This window comes from Microcebus murinus, chromosome 6 (genome assembly GCF_040939455.1).
Source record: "Microcebus murinus isolate Inina chromosome 6, M.murinus_Inina_mat1.0, whole genome shotgun sequence".
In the NCBI taxonomy this organism is placed as follows: domain Eukaryota; kingdom Metazoa; phylum Chordata; class Mammalia; order Primates; family Cheirogaleidae; genus Microcebus; species Microcebus murinus.
Genome location: NC_134109.1, coordinates 14,380,344 through 14,404,132, shown reverse-complemented (window position 1 = coordinate 14,404,132; position 23,789 = coordinate 14,380,344). Strand labels below are relative to the sequence as shown.

General features: G+C 37.4%; 1 protein-coding gene across 1 annotated transcript in view; it reads right to left on the bottom strand.

Annotated features, from left to right (window-relative positions):
• EFCAB11 (EF-hand calcium binding domain 11) overlaps window positions 1–23,789 on the bottom strand; it is a 136,616-nt gene that overhangs the window by 97,515 nt on the left and 15,312 nt on the right. Inside the window, exons 4-5 of the mRNA XM_012773972.2 lie at window positions 21,544–21,645; window positions 20,401–20,491 (exon numbers count right to left, since the gene is read on the bottom strand). Of these exons, the coding sequence (XP_012629426.1) occupies window positions 20,401–20,491; window positions 21,544–21,645 (193 nt within the window). The remainder of the gene's footprint in view (window positions 1–20,400; window positions 20,492–21,543; window positions 21,646–23,789) is intronic.

The following is a 23,789-nucleotide window of genomic DNA, read 5'->3' as shown; positions in this document are numbered from 1 at the left end:
GCGGTATATATATGTTTCCAATCTAGAGTCAGATTGTCTGGGCCAAAGTCAAATTCTATCAATTAATGTGATCTTAGCCCAGCTACTAAGCTGCTTTGTATCTCAGTTTCCTGATCTGTAAAATGGGAATAATCCCAGTAGCCACCTCATGGGGTTGTTGTGAGGACCAAGTGAATTAGTACAAGTAAAGCATTTAGAACAGGGCTTGGCACACAGTAAGCACTAGATATGTGTTAGCTATTTTTATCACTACCGCACACCTACTTACTCACAGTAATAGCCCCCCAGCTGGACAAGGTATGATATTACTGCCATCTCTCAACTATTCATAGTGAAGAAGAGGAGTGGACCTTTCAAGATTAATACCCATTTGGCTGTGATCAATTATTCTTGAAGTCAAAAACCTTTTTGTTCTCCTGCTACTTTCTGTAGGGTAAAGTCTAGACACCATAATAAAAACATTAACAAACAGTGAGTGCTTACTATGGGCCAGGCATGGTGTTTTCAAATGCATTCACTCATTTAATCTTCCGAACAACTCTATGATGTAGGTTCTATTGGAAGGCAGCTATACTCACCACTATACCATCAACACTGCTCAATGTAGGTTCTCTTAATACCTGCAGTTTGTACATGAGGAAACTGAGACACAGAGAAGTTACAAAATTACCTTCAGGATATGTGTATAAGATGTGTATGAAACACAAATGAATTTCGTGTTTAGATTTGGGCACCATCCCCAAAATATCTCCTCATATATATGCAAACATTCCAAAATCCTAAAAAATCCAAAATACTTCTGGTCAAAAGATTTTGGATAAGGGATAAAGGAAAATCAAACTGTTGCTAGCTCAACTCATCTTATTTCAATCCATCTTCTCAAATTCATGGTTTTATATGAGCATGCAATGAGGACTGGTTGTGAAGTATCTGGGATGCTCAGCTGCTAGTGGGAAAGAAAGAACAAGGAGAATTCCCTCAGGTACAGGTCTGCTCTGGCCCGGCTTGGCAGGAAGGGCCAACTGTGTGAATGGCAATGAATTTCAGGAGTCAAAGGAAATCACCGAATTCAGGCTAGATTCAAACTGGCACCAAAATCCTAGGGGAGCCAAGATGGTAGGCAAAACAGACCCTCTGGACAATGGTAAAATGGGGATCCAGTGGGTGCTCTGGATGACACATTCATTTTAGAGCAAGACCCCACCCAGACCTTGGGAGCAGGTAGAGTCCTGGCCTTCAAGACAGGACCCTAGAAAAGGGGAGCTGTGTTTGGGACAAGCCCTTGTGCTAATCAAAAAAAATGCAAGAAGCTGGACATGCTGAGCTGGACGAATACTGTGGAGTTAAAGGAAAGGCTGAGTTTAGGAAGGTGGCCCCTAGGACCAACCCAGATAGAAGCTACTCTTGCCACATTTTCATCCATTTTCCACACTACAATGGGAGGGATTTTATCACTTCCCTACTTAAAACATATCAATGGCTTCCTGGTGTTCTCAGGACAAAGCTCAAACTTTTTGGCAAGTCTTACATGACCCTTCATGTTCTGGCCCCTGCCTACCTCTCCAGTCTCAACACTCAGCATTCATCCTTCCAGCCCCACCCACATCCCAAACAAACAAACACAAGTGTATTCAATAGCAGATTAGCTACGCTGAACTACTGCCAGTTATTCATACTTTCTTGCTGACCTCTGCAGATGTACTCTGCCTAGAACACACTCTCCCTCTCTGCCTGGCTAAGGCAAAGCTGGGCAAATGGAGAGCATCCTTCAGGTCTTACACCAGCTATCATTTCCTCTGAAGTCTGCCTTGGTGACCCAGCCCCAGTCTGCATTAAGTATCTTTCTGTCCACAGTACTTTGTAGTCATCTTTCAGTATTAACCATCTGGGACTCCATTACCTATCTACTCAACTAGACTATAAGCTCTTAGAGGGAAGGGCAGTGTCTATCTTGTTTACTTATATATATTCCTAGTATCTGCAATGCAGGAGATTCTAACAAATATCCAAAACAAAGAAAGATACAAGCCTGAGACTAGAGTGGGAAGGCAAAGATATTTCCCACCACAGTGACCGTGGGACACAAAGAAGAGAGGAGTGCATGTTGGCTACAATAAGTATGAGGTGAAGACCACACATACAATCAGGGGTCTCGGGAAAATCTGAAAACCTCTACAAAGGGTCCAAGTTTCAGTCACTGATTTATGTAGTCACACACAAAAAATGGGCATCTTTGAGTACTCATGTCATTTAGAGTGTCACAAGCTTCACTTGGGAGACATGAGAGTCTGACTTGTTTTTTTTTTTTATCTTTGGGGAGAAACAGGAAGAATGGCAGAGGAGGGAGAACAAAAGGATTCAGAAAAGTTAAACTACTTCTAGCTCTTCAGAAATGATGTGAGCCTACTGATTGGAGGACAGGGGAAAACAAAGAGCTAAATAAAGAAAACCAGAGACACTGTGGTATAATATTAGAATGTGGCAAAGGGCAAACTATAAAGGCTATTTTGTTTTAATCATTAACAAAGGTGCACCCAATGCACACGGTATAGATCAGACTTGGGGGAAAAAAGACAAATGAATCCAAGACTATTCATTTTGTGATAACTTAAAGCAAACAACTTTTAGCAATACTATAAAGCAAGCTAGTAAAATAAATAGAAATGAAGGCCAAGGGATTTAAACATGAAAATTTGGAAGAAAAAAGAACTTCACAAAACAAAACAGAAAAAATACAAGGCTAACCAAACAAAAGCTAAATCAAATAAATAGGCATTGCCGTGTGCCCTGGAATACTGCCAAGGAGAGTGAATTTCAACAAAGAATGCTTGTGCCACCAGTTAGGAAGACTTCAATTCCAGAAAGGCTGAGGGAGTGCCGCAGCCATTGCAGAGTGACAAAGGGGGGTGTAGGGGTGGAGAGGCAGCAGGTCAGATGTTATTTCAGACTCTGTAGGCAAACACTAGAACCTAGAGATACGTTAAGGCGGCCCATTACCTCCGAATGTGCTCCACACAGAGCTCCTTGCAAGAAACAAATCCAGGTCAAAGATGAGAAATTTGCATCCTCAAGGACTGCCTGCTACAGTCTTCTCTTCTCAATTTGCAGATAAAAAGACCATTGTAAATACCCCTTAGCTACCATCCTAGTATCCAAAGTCTTGAGATGAAACACATCTATGTAGCTCAAGTAAAACAAAGCACTGGCAATCATCCTGTGAACTTGGACCCTGGGAACAGTCCTGTGGCTTTGGGCTAGAATTTATATTGTTCACTTGAGTCTCACTCTCCAGGTCAGATCACAGTTCTCCACACAGTTGTGACTTGTAGTACTCATAGTAATAGTAACCACCACCACGACAATAGTCCCCACTGACAGAGCATAAGTGCTGGGCCAGGCACAGAGCTGAGCTCTTTGCATGAATGATCCCCCTTAAGATTTTTAACAACCCATTATTATCTTAATTTCATAGCTGCTCACTCTACAGATGGGGAAACTAAGGCAAGTTGAGATACTTTTCAATGATCTCAAAGTTAATAGGCAATGTAGCAGGGATTTAGACACAGACAGTTATTCTAGAACACGCTCTCTTAACCAACAGAAAAGCCAGAGGTCCAACAAAAGAAGGTGGTGGATAATCAACAAGCATTTATTAATTGTTGGTACGGTGAGTATTATGAACTATGTGGGATACAACTGGGACAAAATGGTTTAATTTAAACAAATAACTAGAATTCTTTTATTTACACTTTTAAAAAGATCTTGAACTTTATTGGACTTTCAATAAAAAAAGGATCCCTACTTTTTAATTAATCTACCAAGTCTATCCAGCAAACATTTAGGTGGTTTTTTTCTTTTTTTGGCTGTCATTACCCAAAATGCAAACTTATTTATATCCAAACACTGGGGGACCTCAGGAATCTGAAGTCAGCTTAGCATTGTTTTTTTTCCTCACATTTCTATATTGCTCTCTTTATTAAAATTTCTGTATATTAATATGTGCTTTTCTTTTTTACATGACCTATTTTCCCAATGGGACTGAGGGGGAAAATTACAAATGCATATTTAAAGCCACAAGAATATTTAAATTCTCCCTATTTTTGTCATACATTTTTAGTATTTCTATGTGCGATGAAAGATAAAAACTTGTGTGCATGATTAATTGTAATGATGAAAGAATGCTAGGCAGTTGCTTAAGAAACGAGAACAACAAAGGAATAAACTACTGCAGGCATCACCACGACTGGAATGACACTGCTCTGTGTACTTGATTTCCATGGCAACTAGCAATGGGAAGATGAATGTTTCATAGTCACTCTGCTCTGCAGCACGCGTCTATAAATCAAACTTGCATAAAGAGCACAAGATTTCTGCTGTGGGCTGTACTCAGCCGGTTTATTTTCCTGTTACTGTATAATTATGGAAAAGAAGCACAAAACAATGAGGTCATTTTTAGCGGGGAACAAACTCAGAAATTACTAATACACCTGCGGCATATGATGCCATTCATCTAGCAAGGAGCCAGAAGCAGGCAAGGAAATGAAATGAATGAAACGCTGCCTGCTTCTGTGGGGCACTCCCTGGCTCTGGCTGAGAACTGCATATGACAGGCCTGATGTGCCCTGTCTCCCTTCAGCTCAGCTCTGAGATGGATGTAAGAGCACCTTAAGTAACTGGGTGCAGGTCAAAGTTTTCATGTGATAACTGGCAGAAATGATACTTTATATTTGGTATGAAAGTTTCTTGAGACAAAACAAGTATATCCGTATTTTAATTTATTAAAAATGGCTCATCATGTCGTATTTAGGATGGAAAAATAATGCCTTGGCATGAAATTGGAAGTCAGGAGACCTGAATTTTGATCCAGGTCTATGTAATCTTGGGTAAGCCATATAAGTTGATTCAGCCTCCATTTTCTTAGCTAGCAGATAATGGAGATGGTGTATATGATTCCTAAAGTCTGTGACCATCCAATTCCAGAATTCTGTAAAATCTCTAAATCTCAAAGGTCTGAATCAATCAGATCTAACCAAAGACGTTAGTTGTACGACTCCCCCAAAATATATATTTCATGCAGCTGTATTTTAAAATTCTATACTGTTAAGGCTCTTTATAGTGTTTTATGATTTTACCATTGCACCAAAGGCTTTTTCTAACTTGTTTCAACTTTCCAAACACAGAATAAAGTTTAATAAAACTATCAGAGTTTTAAAAAGTTAATAAAAATTTCTTACAGACAACCCTATAACTTATTTTTATAATATTATAAAGAATATCTAAATTTAAGTAATCTTTCTGTTACATAGATAATGGCTGCCTATCAATTCCTGCCAACCAGAAAGCATCCTGTTTCTTGAAGTCTGTACTTCTCAGAAATACGTTTAGGCTCTCTGGGAGTTCATCTTGGTATGCCCGAGACCCAGCGATAGTAACATTCAATAAAACTTTATGGAACAAATAAATGGATGGATGAACAAACTCTTAGTGACATTGTTATGACACTTTTCAGCAACTTGTATTCAACCAATCTTAAGTGTTTAGGCAGATTCAGACCAACACATGTAAATATCCCAGGGTAGACAGGAAAATATCTGAAAACCAGATATAACTGTATGAGTATCTCTTTTTTGTGTCTCTACAAAATCTTTGTATAACTTTATAACCTAGAAATACCTTTTTATTAGTGGAACATGAGCCCTCATCAGACACAAGGAGGGCCTTTTGCCTTAAGGCCAACCCTAAGTCCACGTGATATGGTGAAGCCTCAAAAAGAACTGAGTCTCTGCTTCATACCAGGGAAGTACAGGGTAAACAGCACCTAAGGAGCACCTAATCAGTACATCCATTATCTTCGGTGATGCTAACTCCAACTCTGGGGAAAAGATGTTATTATCTCCATTTAACAAATTGGCATAACCGAGCTGTAAAGAATCTATATAAGTAAGGGACAGTTTAAAAATACATACGGAAATTCAAAACCTAGTCTCTCTGACTCCAAAAGCCTTAACTCTTTTGACTGTATCTCAGGACACATTCAACAACAGACTATTGCTTCATTTGGACTTCAGAGCTAAAAACAAAGGGTTAAACAAAAAAATCTAGTCCCTAAAAAGCAATGTTCATGCTATCACAGGAATACAATAGTGAAATAAAAAAAATCATAGTAATAATAACATGAGTCAGTTTTTTTTGTTGTTTTTTTTTTTTTTTTTGAGACAGACTCTCACTCTGTTGCCCGGGCTAGAGTGAGTGCCATGGCCTCAGCCTAGCTCACAGCAACCTCAAACTCCTGGGCTCAAGCAATCCTTCTGCCTCAGCCTCCTGAGTAGCTGGGACTACAGCCTACCTCAGGCTACATAGGGCATGTGCCACTATGCCTGGCTAATTTTTTCTACATGTTTTTAGTTGGCCAATTAATTTATTTCTATTTTTGGTAGAGACGGGGTCTCGCTCTTGCTCAGGCTGGTCTTGAACTCCTGACCTTGAGCGATCCTCCCGCCTCGGCCTTCCAGAGTGCTAGGATTACAGGTGTGAGCCACTGTGCCCGGCCACAAGTCAATATTTTTAAAACCTAAATTCAATAATAAGTATAACCAAGAATATCTCTCTACTTCTCTATATACATTATTGTCCATACCTCCATTTCCCACCCAGCAGGCTAAGGCTATTTCCAGGATGGACTCAGATGTTATACAACCCTGCAACTTCCAATAAGTGAATATGAAAATGGGCCAATGACATAGTTACAGGAGTTCACTAGAAATATATTCTGCTGGCCATCAGAGAGATTAGGTTTGCTTCCCAACCTTAGAAAATGCAGTAATCTAGGCATATATTTTTGGTACTAGTTTTTTAAAAATTAAAAAAATAACCTTTATTAAGAAAGGCTCCAAGTTAATCTCCTCTCCTTCCAATTAGTTTCTTATCAGAGTTTTTAGCACCACCAACTGGTTAAAAAGATCTACTACAAATGTGTTGCTCAACCTATTTGGTTCATTAAGAGAGGATCATACATTTATTTCACATGTAATTTATGGTAAAGTAATTTATTTCAGTCACTAAATAAAATTAGAAATGCCTTTCTTTGTCAGTCAAATAAATAATAATCCACTCTGGCTTTTTCACATAAAGAGAAGGTATGTTTTGGTTACTAAAAATCATTAGAGAAAACCAAATATACCTACTAAAGCTAATTTGATTTATTCTACCCTACACTCACACTCAAAAAGCAAAGACTGAGTACTACAATGGAAATTAGAAACTAAAAGAGCAAACTAAATGGTAACAAATACTATGCTAGCCTACAGCATTTATACATTAATATTATATAGTGTTTAGACATTAATTTAATTGGAAATAAAAATGATTGAGGAGGTAATTTCACATTTTAAAAAAATTTGAACTTTTTCCACCAAGATTCCTGTCTCAAAGATGGATGCTGCCATCCATCTGACACATGAATATATACCGCTATTTATCTCTCCTTCCTATTTAATTGAACCACACCTAACAATGGATACCAGTATAAAGAGAGCACAACTGAGCCCTTAGGGTATAAATCTGATCTCTTCACAATGAATCAATCTCTGAAAACAAGTATCCCTAAAGAAAAAGTCTAATTTTTCCTCCAAAACAATCAATTTGGTGGATACAAATTTTCTATGAAAAGTATATCCAGCCACTTGTTGTCATGAGAAATTTGTAACCTGCAGAATGAATGGCACCAACACTATGACAAATCTGGTCATTACAGAAACTTCTCTACTAGACAATGTAAAAGAGAGAAAGAAAAAGAAGGTTCCATCCAAATAATCAAATTTGACTCTGATGGCAGGGTTCTGCTAAAAGCTTTCTGATATAGAGTTTAAAACTACTGTAATAATTTTGTGATAATAGCAATTTAAATCTCTATGCAAATGTGTACTCAATTTCATATTTTTTAAATCTGCAATTGAAAGGCAAGTAAAGAAGATAATTTGTAATAGGCCCAGAAAAAAATTAAGGCCAGCAGCTGCTCTACCCAATTTAACACATAATTTGAACATGCAAACTTTGATCAAATTAATTCTATTCCTTTGCTTATTGATTTGCTTATTTCATTCGTTTGTTTTTTCTTGTATTTATTAAATACTCTCCTGCAAACATAGTTAAATTCCTACATCTCCTGCCCCTGCCTCTGCTTGGACAAGAGTCTCAATATGCCATCTTCAAGGAAAAGAAGATTTCTGTTTGAAGTCATGAAGTCAGGAATGGATTATGAGAAATAATAACAATAAGACTGGGGTTGAACAAAGCATTTTGTAACTTTATATTCCTAAATATATCCTTTAACATGACTCTTGAATGATACTTAATGCTAAATTTGTTTTGACATTTTTGAGGGTATGATTGACTAGTAAAAAAGTTGTATATTTAAGGTATACAGCATGGTGTTTTGATATAAGCATGCCTTGTGTAATGATTCCCACAATCAAGCTAATGAATATATCCATCACCTGACATTGTGAGTGTGGGGTAAGAACACTTAAGATCTATTCCGTTAGCAAATTTCAAGTACACATTATTATTATTACCTATAGTTACCATGCTGTACATTAGATCCCTGGAATTTATTCATCATGTAACTGAAAGTTTGTACCCTTTCACCAACATCTCCCCATTTCTCCCACTCCCTAGCAACCACCATTCTACTGTCTGTTCCTCTAAGTTTGACTAGTTTAGATTCACATATAAGTAACACCATGACATTTGTCTTTCTGTTTCTGGCTTATCTCACTTAGCACAATGTTCTCCAAGTTCCTCCATGTTGTTGCAAATGGCACAATTTCCTTCTATTTACATTTTAAGCCTGAATAATATTCCATTGTACACATATACCATAATTTCTTTATCTATTCATCCCTGGGGGGACACTTAGGTTGTTTCCGTATCTTGGCTATTGTGAATTGAACTCTGCAATTAACATGGGAGTGCAGAAATTTTATTTTAACTGTAAGTTCAGTCTACCCAACCATTATTAGGCAGTGGTATTCCTAAATCAGAAGATAAAATTTTGAGGTGTGATAAAAACACTTAACCATTAACAAGTATCAGCAACATGATTATAATCAAGTTAAAAGTTTTGATTGTCAGTTTCCTATGACTTCTTTGATCCAAAGATAAAATAATTGAGAATGAAGTCCAGTTTGGCTTGAATTTATCAATAAAGCAGTCTCAGCTTTATCTATAAAATGGGCAGGACAGCAGTTGATGTGTAATCGCTGTGACGATTCAGCAAGGTAACATGTGGCAGGTGATCAATGAATGGGAAGCACCATCGCTGGCAGTGGGACGACGCAGCACCATGAAAGCTGGGAAGGCCAAGACTCAAGAACAGGGTTCCCAAGCAGAGTGCTGAATGCTGTGAGAAGCTGTCAATGATGAACCCTGAGCAAAAGGACAGGGGATAACTGGAGGGACTTAGGTGGGGAGAACAGCTTTATAGGCTGAATTTGAGTATATCTGCAGGCAGGTATAGAAGTCATAAACAGGAGAGAGAATGGCTGATGGGGAAATGTTAAGACATTTCAGAACAAAAGATGGGGAAATGATGGGACTAGAACAAAAGATAGGAATTAGAAAAAAATAATAGACCCCCTTTTATTTAGAAATAAAATTGAAGGGAAATAAAAAACTTTGAAGTGAAGACGAGGCAGTAAAGGAAATCCAGGCAGAGGCTACAATCTTCTCCATGAAGAAAAAAAGAAAAGCAAGATCACCTGCAAAGCACAGCAAGGAAAGGTTTGGTACCACCATCACAGAGAACAGGCCTTACAGAGAGAGCGAATACATTTCATCTTATGTGACAACCCTAATGAACTGGCTTGGGCTGTTACACAGAGTAGAACTCAGCTCAGCAGCAGAGTGCAGCCACAGGTAGAAGAGGGGGTCGGTGACAGCACACACATCAACTCCTTGCTATCCCTGTCATAGGGAAGGGAAGACAGCTGAGTTAAAGTTCTCCTGGACAGCAATAAGGGCAGCAAAAAGGACAGCAACATGACCTGAGTGACAGGCATACCAGACCTCAGCATGAAAAGGAAGGCACTCTGGAATTACATAGGACCAGGATGGAGAAACTGAGTACAGAAGAAAGATTCTGTTAGTCCAAACACTTTGGCCAATAGGGACCACAGACTCTGCCAGAAATGTGAATGTGGGCCCAATCTGGGATCAAGGCTGGCATCTGGGCCCTAAGGGCCCTTGATCTGGGCCCTAAGCAAGAGGGTCCAGGAAGGTGGAAAGCAGAGTTCAGAGATCTCTCAGACCTTACATTTGATGAGAGAGTTGGGGAAGGTGGAGGGGGAAGAAAGAAATTATTGACTGTAGAATGTGTGATGTGTGTTTTGGGGGAGGAGGTAGAACATCGCAGAAAGAAGGCAAGTGGTAAGATCTCAGATTGGCAAAGAGCAGGCCCAAGTACCAGAGCTCTGCAATATAGGTCAGAACCAAGGGCAGGGTCATTGGACAAAGACCTGGGCCCCAAGTGAAGATAAGGAAGGGAAAGCCTGTCCTACCTCTCCTTGGGTTGGCTTAGGAACTAGGTGAGTCTGAATCTACCAAGTGAGCCATCGGTAGGTTCAAGGGATAAGATAGGCAGAGAAAGGGAAAGAGCAGAAATTCAGAGGCATCTCCCTAAGCCTATAGTGGATTTAATCACTCTTTGTCCTGAGGCTCTCCAGCAGCAGGTTGCAACCAAGGAGAGAAGAAAAGCAGATAATGTGGACAAGCTAGAATTTATAAAACGCAATGCTGAACTCACAGTAACTGATTAAAAGGGTCTTACAAGTGAATCAAAGTCTAATCCTGTCTTATGAAGAGAAAATCATGAATTTAGTTTAGCACCCCTACCCTAGTTAAAATTATGATAAAACTTCATTTGGCAATTTTAAATACTTTTTGCTTTTACAATTTATTTGGCAAATATTTTGGTATTGTGATATAATTCCATAGGCAAGATGCACAACACACAGGTTCCTATCAAAGCAATCAGAACTGGAATCCCTTCTACAGTTTCATATGATAAAATGCTGCATCAGCTTCCTTTTGTACATTTTTTCAAATGCAATCTTAAGTATAACAATCCAAACCAAACCAATTCATATGAAAAGGGGAAAGCTATGTGCTAAAATTATGTGAATAGTTTATCAAGAATGCTTTTTGGGCAGAGTGACTATGCCTTGCTTGCTCATGTTTATGCTAGGCAACGTAGAGACACAAAAGCATAGTTCCTACCTTCAAGACATTTACACTATTAAAAGAAGTCAGAAAGGACTATCACAGTGATTAAGACCACAAGCTTGAAAATCAGGCTGCCTGGGTTTGAATCTTGGTTCCATCACTAACTGGCTGGTGGCCTTGAGCACGTCCTTAGACCTCTCCTCTTTTTCTTCATCTGTAAAATAGGAACAGACAGAGCCTAACCCATGAGGTTTATGTAAGGATTCATTCAGCACAGTGCCCAGTACATGGTAAATACTCAATAAATGTTAGTTGCCAGTGATTTGTGGTTACTCTTGTTAGATATGTTAATATGGCAAGTGCTATAGGAGTTGGAAGGAAGAAGGAAGATATTCTGTGGCCTGGAGTGACAATGGAAGGCTACACAGAAAAGAGTGTTCAGCTAAGGAATGGAGACCATTTAGATATGTGGATGGGGAAGCGAGGGGTGAAGAGGAGAGAGAACAGAGAACACGGAAAGAGCAAAAATTCTAGAAGAGAAATGAGACAGGATCAGGACATGGCAAGTTGACCAGAATGGTGGAGTAGAATGTTTGATCTGGGAAATGCTGGGGACATACCAAAAAGGCACACCAATTTCTCTCTGTAGGGGCTTTGTATGTCAGGCTAAGGAATCTAGACATTATCTGGTAGGCAATGAAAAGCTATTGAAGTCAGGAAGTAACATTAAAAAGTGAGGATAATTTATTCTCATTATCCAAAATTTAACTAGAAGGGTAGACCAGTGATTTTCAGACTTTAATGTGCATATGAATCATCTATGAATTATATTAATATTAAGGTAAACATGCCTGATGCAGTACCTTTGGAGTGGAGCCTAAGATTGGACATGGCTAATATGCTCCCCAGTGCTGATGCTGCTGATCTTTGAAGAACTCTGTGAATGACAAGGATGTATCTATTTAAGGTAGCCTGATGGAGAAGAATGACTGGGTAGGAGGCAGGTGAACAAGATGGCTAGACATAAAGTAGCAAACTCATAGTTTGCTATGTCACAGATTAAAATATAGTACTGGAAATCTTTGCTTCTGGTTTTAGGCTATATATAAGAAAGATAACAAAAATTTGGATGTAGGTCTTAATTTTGAGCCTATTTTTTTCATGACATTGAAAAAATGTTAATTTAAATATCTCATAAAATATATATTCCTTTTATTAAATACATATTTCTCTTATTTTATAAATATGATATATAATATTATCAAAAATTCTGCCTAGAACTTAGCTAGCTACTACAAAAGAAAAACATAAGAAATGGATTCCTTTTTCTAGAAAGGAAAATGGCATGAATACATTCATGACATGTGGCTATTAATAACTTCAAGGATAACTGAAAGGGTTAGGAACATTTGGTCACAGAAAGAAACCATGGCAGCAGTTTCCTGTGTGACCATTGAATAGAAAGAAAAATAGCCCTCATGCTATTACAGCAAGAACAGCGTATTCAACCATATATGCAGATGAGGAACTGGACAAGTTGACCATAACACTTGTTATAGTGACATCTCAAAAACTAAACCCAGTTTTGGACACCTGTCAAAACCAGTAATTTCCTCTTGAGAACAGTCTTTGTCACACTGACAGACTACATCTGTATTCATGCTGTGGCAGATTCTGAATAATGTCTGTGGTACACAGAGAAAATAAAGGAGATGGCCATGCCACTCTCCATGATAGATGACCCCACTATAGATGTCAGAGCTTGAGAAGCCTGCCAGATCACATAACACGACACCCTCATTTCTGAGATGAGGACAGTGCAATCCAGAGAGCTGCACTGATTTGTGGAAATGCGGGTCAGAGGCAGAGCTGGAACTAGAACTCAGGACTCCCGATTCCCACCCCGGGGACTGAATGAATGGCACGACCTTAACATGGTGCCAGTGTGGCATTTGCGGAGTAAAACAAACAAACAAAACATAATGACGAGCCTGTTCCCTATGTAAGCCACTCATTTGCATAAGATGTAGTCATCTATTCAAGACCTACAAAACTGGGCTATGAGCAGTGGGGAGTGTGGTGATGAATATTCCGCTGTACCTGCTCATGTTAAGGTCACATCTAATACTGGAAATAACCTATGGATACAAATGACTATGTAAAAGTATAAAGAAGATATTTATGACAGATTAGGTGTTCAAAGCACAAGATGGAGACAATTTCCTTTTGAGAGGTGGGTGGCTAAGGTATAGAGTAGGACCAGCTTTCAAGATAAGAAATAACAGTGGGGCCTTGAAGGATGAGTAAAATTTCTATCTGGATGGGTTTAACATAAGAGAGGACTATAAGATCTGGGCATTCTAAAATATAAAAGAGATTAAATATTCCTTCCAATCAAATAATATATCCTTCATAATGTGAACTTCATAAGTTAGCTTAACTGAAGAAACCAAACTAACACATTCTATTTGAAAACTTATGTAATGAAGTCATTACTCTTCTCTACTTGTTTCCTGGTCCAGTTTCTGAACTTCAATTCCTATGTCACTATTTCTAAAGTTCACATTGGTAAAAGGACTATCCTTATATGCAAGCCAATAATTTTTGACCATGGGCAAAATCAATTAAGAACCCTCTGAAAAACTGGCATTTTCATTATTTAATTTTTTATAGAGATGGGATCTCACTATGTTGCCAAGGTTGGTCTCGAACTCCTGGCCTCAAGCAGTCCTCCTGCCTTGGCCTCACAAAGTGCTAGGATTACAGGCATGAGCCACCGAGCCTGGGCCTAGCATTTTCTTAAAATGACTAGACTATAATTATTTCTATAGATGAATTTTAAAAGTGCAGTTTTATTCTATATATTACATATGGAAGTTCCTAAAAGTCCCTCAGGGAGGAAATTCTGAGGTGACCTTAAAAAGCCTGCACATATTCATACTCCCCATTTCATAAGTGTGTGCAAGAGGATAACCAGAAAAGGGAATCTCTGACATTGAATTTTTGAAACAAACAAACAAAAAATTGAGATTAAAAACTGTGACATTATCATTGTAGAGGAGACACAAAAATGCATAAAGTAAAAATTGGAAACTCAAGAAGTCTACTATTTTGGCCATGACACACAGCAATAGCTGGGGACTCCTATCTATGTATGGTTACCACGGACGAGCTATGATTTCTAATCTCTTTCACATTTTTCTATACATAGAAGCATGTAGATACTTACAGATCAATAACCGTCTTCATCAAAATAGGTGCTCACTATAATATCCGTGATCTTACTGAGGTCACATGACCATACATATAAAATAAGACAATCATTCTGATGCACGAAATAGTGACTGAGAAAGTTTGTCTTGTTACAGATGGTCCAAGAAAATTATATGTAACAAGTTGGCTGATGGTGGAAAGGAATTACAGGAAGCAAAGAACACAGGGAGGAATAACATTTTAAAAGAGATGCAAATTATTTAAATAAATAAATGCTATCTTAGATCACCTTCCATCAGGCCCCTTGGCTCTGCAATATTCCTCCAATCAGCGCAACAGAAGAGCCCGTCAGTTCATTTTACCCAAGTTCATGACAACCCTTTCCTCTATAACAGCTATGATATGAGGCATATATAATTTTTGTGCCAAGAGAATATCCATCACTCCCATTTAAAATTGCATTCTTAAGTTCACTAACACTCTGACATTGAAAATATATATTCAACAAGTGATGACACTCTTATTTTCAACCGATTTTTAATACCCAAAAAAGGAGAGTTAGATGTTCTATGTACTTTGACCTTTCCCCATGTACTATGAAGAAAGGGATTCTTTTACCAAAAATATCAGGACATAACTTTATCTCCAGTCATTGATTAGAAAGCATTTGAGGGCCTCGATATATCCACTTTACGTTAGTCTGTGGCAATCCGCCTGTGCACTCAAAATCTTGGACGTTGGGTCACGGCATGGGCCTTCTGCACATTCACATTTCATTTCATGGCTGGGAAGCAGAAGCGGCTTCCCAGAGCTTTCTGCCAACTGACAGGTGGTGGGAATGTACAAATAGCAGTGCTTACAATGAGATGGAGAAAGCTCCTAGGCATGGAGAAGTAAACATACCCATGCAGAGAAAAACGCCAGCCAGAAATACCACAGGGTGTTGATGGCGGGCAAAGTCAAGAAAGAACATTAAGCCAGCTCCCTGATGACAGCTGAAGCTAAATCATGAGCTGAAAATGTCCCCAAAATAAAACAGAAAGAGACTGGCAAAGATTAATTCATGAAAATCACATGTAGGAAGAGAAAAATGAAAAGCAAAGCCACATGTGGCTGCAAAGCTCCTGACTGCATTTGAAAGTATCCTTTCCTAGTTTTTAAGAAATAAATTCAACCATGAAGAAAACCACGAGAATTTTATTGTCACTGGGTATTTGGAATAAGTGACAATGGACCAACAATTATTTACTAACTACAATGCATAAGGCAACATGCCAGGGACAGTGTAGATTTTAGATAAGTCCATAAACTCAAAGAGCTTGTAGTATTTTATGGAGATAATCATAAACACTATATTTTTATTTATCAAGTAAGTGATTGAAAAAAACATATAACAATAAATACTATCAACATTTAGGGAATGGAGATAAGACCGTTCAATGTAGAGGGGGAAAAAGCTTTATTGAGCAGGGCCTTAAAAGAAAGTTCAAATTTGGATAGGTAAGGAGCAGAGAGAGGCATGGTCAGGCACATTACATAATCAAAGAAACAAGTACTATGCCAAGGGAAACACAGGAATTTGGGACTGATGAAAGATAAGTTTGGAAAGGGGACCAGATGTCAGAGAACCAGCTTAAACAGTTCTAACTTTACTCATTGGAGTCACTGAAGGTTTTTGAACATTAAAAAAAAAAGATAGCACTACAAAGTTTTCAATGAGTTTTACTAGTATTAAAAAGGAAAGATGTTTCTTATTTTAACCTTCAATTTCTAGAAACAGCCTATTACCTAACATCAATTCTATAGTACAAACAGTACTATCCAGCTCTTATGTCTCCAAACCTCTGCCATTTTCAGTGGATAGAACAAAAAAATCTTCAGGAAAAGGAATTTCCTAAGAACTTCTGAGTAATAATGAAAACAGCATCTTTGATATAACCTCAGTACACAAACACACATAATTATGACTATCAGCTCTAAAAGAAAAGCAAAGTTATAAATTTCAAATACTCAAAGAAGTCTCAAATCTTGAAATCTAAATATTAAACATTTTATGATATCTTTAGGGGTAAGCAATGAGTATCAATTTTTTATTTTGTTTTTTACATGAGATATCCTTTGGCTTATGGAAGTAATTTGTTCTCATAACGCTTCCCTTGGTAGAAAATTTGCTTTTGGTAGTTTATTAATATTTATTAAAAGTTATAATTAGCTTCCCCTATGCAATCACCATTTGAAAAATAAAATCCCCAAAATCATTGTTTCCCCTAATAAACAAACACCTCTATAAAACAAGAGTTGAAAGCAGATATAGAAAGGGTTAGGGGAGATACTCTAAAATAACAGGATACAGCACAATAATAAAAGGACATGAAATAAGAGCAGATATATTAAATAGTTCAAGAAAGAATATAAGAGAAAAATAAAAACAAAACAGAAAAATAAAAAAGCCTTTGGATGCAGCATGAAGGAGAATAAACATTGCTAAAAATTTACCAACAGTCATGGTGTGCAAAGCAAGCAATTAAAATAGAAATTAACAGAAAATTTAAAAGGACCTCCAATATAAGCATGATTAGCACTCTCAAGAAAAAGAATGCAACTCAAAAATGTTAGCATTCAATTCATGATATATTTTCACTCAAGTACAATGGCCCACATAAACATTTTTGAAGACAGAAGACAACAGAGAACACAGTTCTATATTATCTATAGTGATGGCAAACATCACCAGAATACTGGGGCCATAGTTTAGAAACCTTATAAAAGTATCTCATTTAGTTCTACTAACACTCTCAGAATGAATGAATGATACACCAGTATTTCTATCAAGTTGTAAAGTGAAATGATCCTTTGATGCCTTACGCCCAAGTCTCTTTTTTAAGATTGTTTTTATTGTTTAGTTGGTTTTATTGTTGTTGTCTGGTTTGGTTTGGTTTGTAAAATTAAAGCGTAATATGGGCAAGCACTTCTGAAAGAGACTACTCTTGATCTTTAGAAATTTCTTTGGGAAGAATCTGGCAGTCTGAATTGAAGATTATAAAAACTTCTTCAATCATTCAAACCACAGAGGACACTGGTTTAATTAGAATTTTCCCTTTCTGATTTCCTTCTTGTAACACTTTTCAAAGACCAGCTTTTTCTTCTAGGTAATTGTGGAGCTGGGTGAATTAAGTCAAAAGCTACTCAAACCTCTCAAAAGTGAACGTCTAACTTAAGGAACATTACATAATTTTGCATCCCTAACAGCGTCAGCAGCTGATTTTTATTCTTTTATTCTTGAAAATTGTTTACACCATTGAAACAGGGATATGTATGTAAGTTGGACATCTCTCCTTCTTTGGCCTACTTCAATTGACACAAAAACAAAATATTTTTCTCTCTTTTATGAGTTCACAATTTCCATTATTACCTTTTATCCATCATTTATTCTGGCCTTGGGATTATAGTAATATAAAAATACAATTGAGAGTTTAAACAGGGAATGTTCAATCGACTAAAATGTCTTGTTTGGCTGTATATTGCAGTGGTCTCTAAACTATTTTGATCATACAATCCTAGTAAGTACAAGATTTGTGGGTATATATGCCACGATATGAATATATTTACTTACAGATTATATTCACATGTGAATGTACTCTGTACATTATAAAAATAGAAATTTCTGAAGAATTCAATAAAGATAAAAATATTTTATTAATGGCAAATAACTTTTTGCTCTCGCTAGAGATTATTAATAATATTTAACAAAAACAATGTGATTTAACATACTTTATTATTTCCGAACATCTTGGCTCTATTCTATGTGATTGAGCAATTTAAAGTTCAATTTTTTTGACATTTGGTTTCAATGTCTGTCATAGTTTCTTCATGAAAACATGCAGATCCAAATGGGAAAATGTCATCATGCACCTGTACCCTCAGCTTTTAATTCCATCTTCTGCTAGTACAAAGGCTTAGGGGTTTTTTAATTTGTTTTGCTTTTAAAAATCATTTTGTTTTTATTGCTAACTGAAATTCAGCTAGCAAACGTCCATCTTTCCTGATATCAATTAATTGCTCTTGAAAACGTATTAAAGCTATTGAATTTTTATGTTAAAAATTGTGTCCTAAAATCACTGCAACTTTGTGAGATATTTTTAGCCAGGTTAGGATATTTCATTTTTAACTTACTACACATGCAGATGTGAAGAGTTTTAATAGGTGACTCACGTTATCATTTAAAATAAAATCGTATTTTCAAACATCCATTTTAAAAATGCTCTCCCTGTAGCATTTCTTCCAAGAAGCAGTTACTTTTTCATTCATTGTTAAAACATTGCTTTTACCTTGAAGGGCTATATTTAAGTATATTTTGTAACCAACGAGGTAGCATCTACTAAAACCATTTAATACATATAAAGGCAGCAAATCTGGACAACTTGTCTTTTTGTAAAAGGAAAATCAGTAATAATTTTTAGTTCCTTTGTTAAAAACAACCACTGTGGGGTAGAATTATATTGATATTCATTACTCAGCTCATCACAAAATATATACAAAGATGCTACTGTATCTTAAAGGGCTTGCTTTTACAAAATGCAACTAAGTAATGTCCTATAGTATTTTGTATGCATCTGGCTTTAACCTCTTTGCTCTTCAATAGCTTGCTCAGTAGCTTGCTTGCGAATGATGCACCAAATGAATTTCATCTATGTCACTGTAAATGATAATGAGGGCTGATCCTTGTTCAAATAACCTGCTTGATAATTCCTATTGAGCAGGGCTGGCTTCTGGTCATATTTTACTAAATTACTTTTATCCCAAATGGGAATCTCTGCCAGATGTCCCCCAATATCCGTTCTCTCTCCTTCCTCAGTATCAGAATCTCTGTTAGTGTGCACATCACTGCCCACAGCAAAGACTACATTTTCCAAATCCTCTTCCCCTTGTACCTATGCATGGCATCAGAATTAAGTTTTAGTCACTGAGATGTAAGTAGAAATAATATATAGCCTTAAAAAGTGGGATACATCTTCTGCTTCCTGTCCTTCTAACTAGCTGGAATTCATATGTGATGGCTGAAACTGAAGCAACCATCTTCAAGAAAAGAGGGAAAAGCCAGGTGTTGATGCAGCCAGAGCAACAAGGGGGAGATCCAGATCCTTCTTGACTGTGTTGTCCTCATTCAGACCTGGGTTGCCTATGTTTATGTGAGGGAGAAATACATTTCTATCTTGTTGAGCTTCTGTTCTTTTGAGTTCTCTGCCTCTTGCTGGTGTACCGAATCCTAATTAATACACCTGGTAACAGGGTTGATGAAGGGCACATGCTGGGAGTCAGAGAAGAGACAGCTCTGCTGCGTTCTCACGTCAGCATGTGCTTGCACTATTAATATTACCTTCAATCTGCATTTTCCTAACAGAAACTGCTTTTAAACCATTTATCCATTTTGTCAGGATTAGTTCATAAGAACTACATAATACAATCTTCAAATCCACTTCATAGGTATGTGTGAACTGCAACATGTGTCCATAGCTTTGAAAGCAAATGAATGGGGGCCACCATTAGGCAATTCCAACCCTTCTCTCCAGACAACCCAAGAACAACCTGTAACCTGTGTTTGTCTGAAATATAGACCGTGCAAAGACACCACATCTGTGCTAAATATTAAGAAAGTTTTGTTTTTTCTTGGTTGATACATAAGTATCCAGAGAAGTTCTGCTTTCTTCCTGCTCCTCTCCTGCCCCTACTAACAAGTGCTTTTATGACCTGCCTAGTGTGCAAGTACTCTACTCACTTTAGAGCCCACTGTCAAGATTGTGGACAGACTCATAGCTAACTAACTACAGATCATAAAACTACGCTACAGGACAAAAATGTTCCTAAGTGAAAAATCAGCATAAATAAGTGCTCTCAATAAAACCAAAACTTTGTAAAAGCAAATGGTAAATCAAAAGGTGGGTATACGTAAAGATTTTAATGCCTTACCTAAACACTTCAAGGATAGTCCTTTCTGGTAATTTGGGAGCCACCTGCCTAAATGCTTTTTTGAAATCTTCCAAAGTTAAAAATCCACGATCTATTTGAAAACAAAATATAAAACATTCACTTATTTTTATAAATCCTATGCACTGTCAGTTCAGCCAGTTTTGTGTGAAACTTTATTTTAATATGAGAAAAGTAGTATTTTATAGTTCATTTTACATATAAGATAATCCAAGATTGTCTCATTTAATAATTTAAGAATCTAGCAATACTCTTTCAGTACAGTCCCAGCTAATCTTTTTTTAAACATTTCTTAAAAATTTATTTATTAGAGATGGGGTCTTGCTCTGTGCAGCAGTGTGATGGTGTGATCATAGCTCACTATAAACTCAAATTCCATGGCTCAAGGGATCCTTCCACCTTGGCCTCCCAATCCCAGCTGATTTTGAAAATCACTTCCAGCCCTGTCATTTTGCTGATTCTCTAAGTCCTATATGAGAAAGGACTATACAGAGATATGCACTATCATAATCACATTAGGCTTTGAGTCTTTGTGAGTTGTCAAAACAACTCAGTCTTCAAAATTTATTTCTTTTCTTTGTTCAGTATTAAAATTATGATATATTAATATTTAGGGGAAAACCATAACATCAGCCAATACACTGAACCTAGACTCTGCAAGTCTTTTTATCCTGTGTGTGACCTGTGGGGCTTACAGGGTCTGCAACCATCCCTTTCAGCTGTACTCTGTGTGGGAACACAATTCCTCCCATCATGTGTGGGCCAGAGCAGGAGTTGCAGAAGCCACACAGTGTCTCACTTACATAGGTGGCTTTGGCCTATATCCCCATTTAGCCAGTCCTTTTGCTTCCTTACAATAAAGGTACAATATATAAGTCTATATGTATAATATATAAGTACAATTATATAACTATAAATATTAGTTCATCCATGGTAAATGTCAAGAATTTAAGATTATGATAGAGAAAAAAATTGCACCAACACCTAAGGTAACAGCTAATGAATACAGCAAAATAATCTTCCAAGTATATTGTATATTTAATTTACTGAGTATATATTTCCATTTCCAGTTCCTTAATAGCATTTTATATTAAAAACACTTTTAAACATGTTAAAGACACTTACAGTGTACGTCAAAAGCTGTGAAGATGTGTCTTATTTCATTCCGATAGAGTTGAGCTTCCTTCTTTTTCCTTACAATATTTAAAAAACTCTCAAGTAATATACCTAAAAGTTGAGGAAAAAAAATTGCTAAAAATGATTCCTCTTTAAGAAAAACTAAAATAGAAATCAACAGTGATAAATATTATAAACAATCAAATTTTTTCTTAATTTTGGTGAACAGTATTTACTCCTAAAAACCTATAAAGGAAAAAAGACATTTGCTAAACGCTAAGTAGACCCAACAGTAGCCATCAATAGTGAAAACAAAACACACTCTTAGGGTTCACTGAGGCTTTTCACAGGATAAAGGAATGGTGACCTTGAAAAAGTGTAATACTCTTCCCTCTAACAGATCTAATAGACAGGCATGAAACTACTTATTAAACAAGGTTTCATAATTTTCTTTCCTTATGCTTCTTTGATCCCTTTTTTCCTAGCCAGATGTCATTACGGCAGGTTTTTTTCCAACTGGGAGATTGGGTCAGAGAAGTAGTTTCTCAAAAGTCAATACCAATTGTGCACCACAGATAAAGGTGGAGAGAATATTACATAAACAATAGAGCTGGCACCATCCCCAGCCCTGGATACACCCCACAACGTGTTCAGCAGCCTCAGGCTCAGCTTCCTGTGACTCTCATAATAAAAGAGCCCAGCATGATAATATGAGATTGGATACTGTGCTTACAATGTCTATTAAAATGAATTCTAATGTGATCTTTGTAGTAGGTTTAAAGAGCGAAGCCAAGAATTTAAACATTTTAGTGAACTGAGCCCTAAATATATAAAAAGAGTGGTTCATTTTTATAACTCAGGATTTCCATAAAAAACCATTATCACTCTGTTTTTAAAATAGCTCCCAATCATACAATAACCACATGCACACTTTTCCTTTTGGTGAGGCAACACTGAGCTGTATATCTCTTCTAAAATAGTTCCAATAGTATAAAAAAATGTAGAAATAATTTTCTTAATTTCCCATGTCTTTCTTATTTGTAGTTAAAGATTTATGGACTTTAAAAAAAAATCACTCTACATTTTTAAATGATTCTTTTACAACTTTCAAGACCTAATGTGGGCCAGGCACTGTATTAAGATAGAAGGGGACAGAGAACGTACATGATTCTAGTCCCAAAGGAGCTACTTGTCTAGCAGGGGAGGCAGTCATCACACAGGTTCAACTGCAAACATGCACATGATTGCAAACTATGGTGTGGGCAATGAAGGGAAAGACAGGAGGTTGTGAAGGAGAGTCAGTCACAGGAATTCTCTTGTAGGGTCAACTCTGATGAAGAAGAGATCTCTTAGAGGAGGAGATATTTAAGCTAAGACTTAAATCATGAGATAATACCAGCAGGCTACAAGATGTAAAGAGCACTGCAGGCAATGGAAAGAGCATGTGCCAAGGCCATAGGATGGGAAAGTGGGAAGAGGCCACTGTGACTGGAATGTAGTGAGCAAAAGAAAGAGCGCAATATGAGACAAGGTTGGAGATGGAGGCAGGGGCCAGAACTCACAGGCCCTTGTGGGTCACAGTAAATAATTTGGCTTTTAAGTTGCAATAGGAAGTCAACAGAAGGTCTGGATTGGGAAGTGATGTAAAAATCTGTTTTAGATTTTTAAAAGATCTTTCTGGCTATTGTCTTCAAAAAACGATTGGGGGAAGCAAAATATGTAAGTTAGGAGCCTACTGGCAAGAGATGTGGTTGCCAGGGTGCTGGCAGTGGGAATGAGAGGAGTGGAAGTTTTCCAGATATATTTTAGAATCGAAATGACATAGCTTGATGAAGAATTAGATGTGGCGGGTGAGAAAGAAGGAGATGTCAAGAATAACCCATGAATTCTGGCTTGGGTGCTAGGTGGTTTGAGGAGTTGCTTAAAGGGAGGAAAAAGTCTGTGGGAAGAGCAGGATTGGGGTGAGATGAAGAGGTGCCATTCTGAAGTGCCAAGTCTCCTGTGCTTCGTGCTTCGGAGACAACCAAGAAGAAAAGTGGAGGCAGCTGGCTGTATTGTAGGTGACAGGGCATGCCTCCAGCACCTAGAAGAGGGCTGGGCAGGTGCTCCATAAATATGTAGATCCAAACAGTAGCAATCAATAGTGAAAATGAAAGACATTTTGGGGGTTCATTTAGGGTTTAATTGTATTAAATTAGTATATGCAGCATTTCCCCAGTAGTCGTTAAAGACAGGTATGGATGCAATTCCATTCT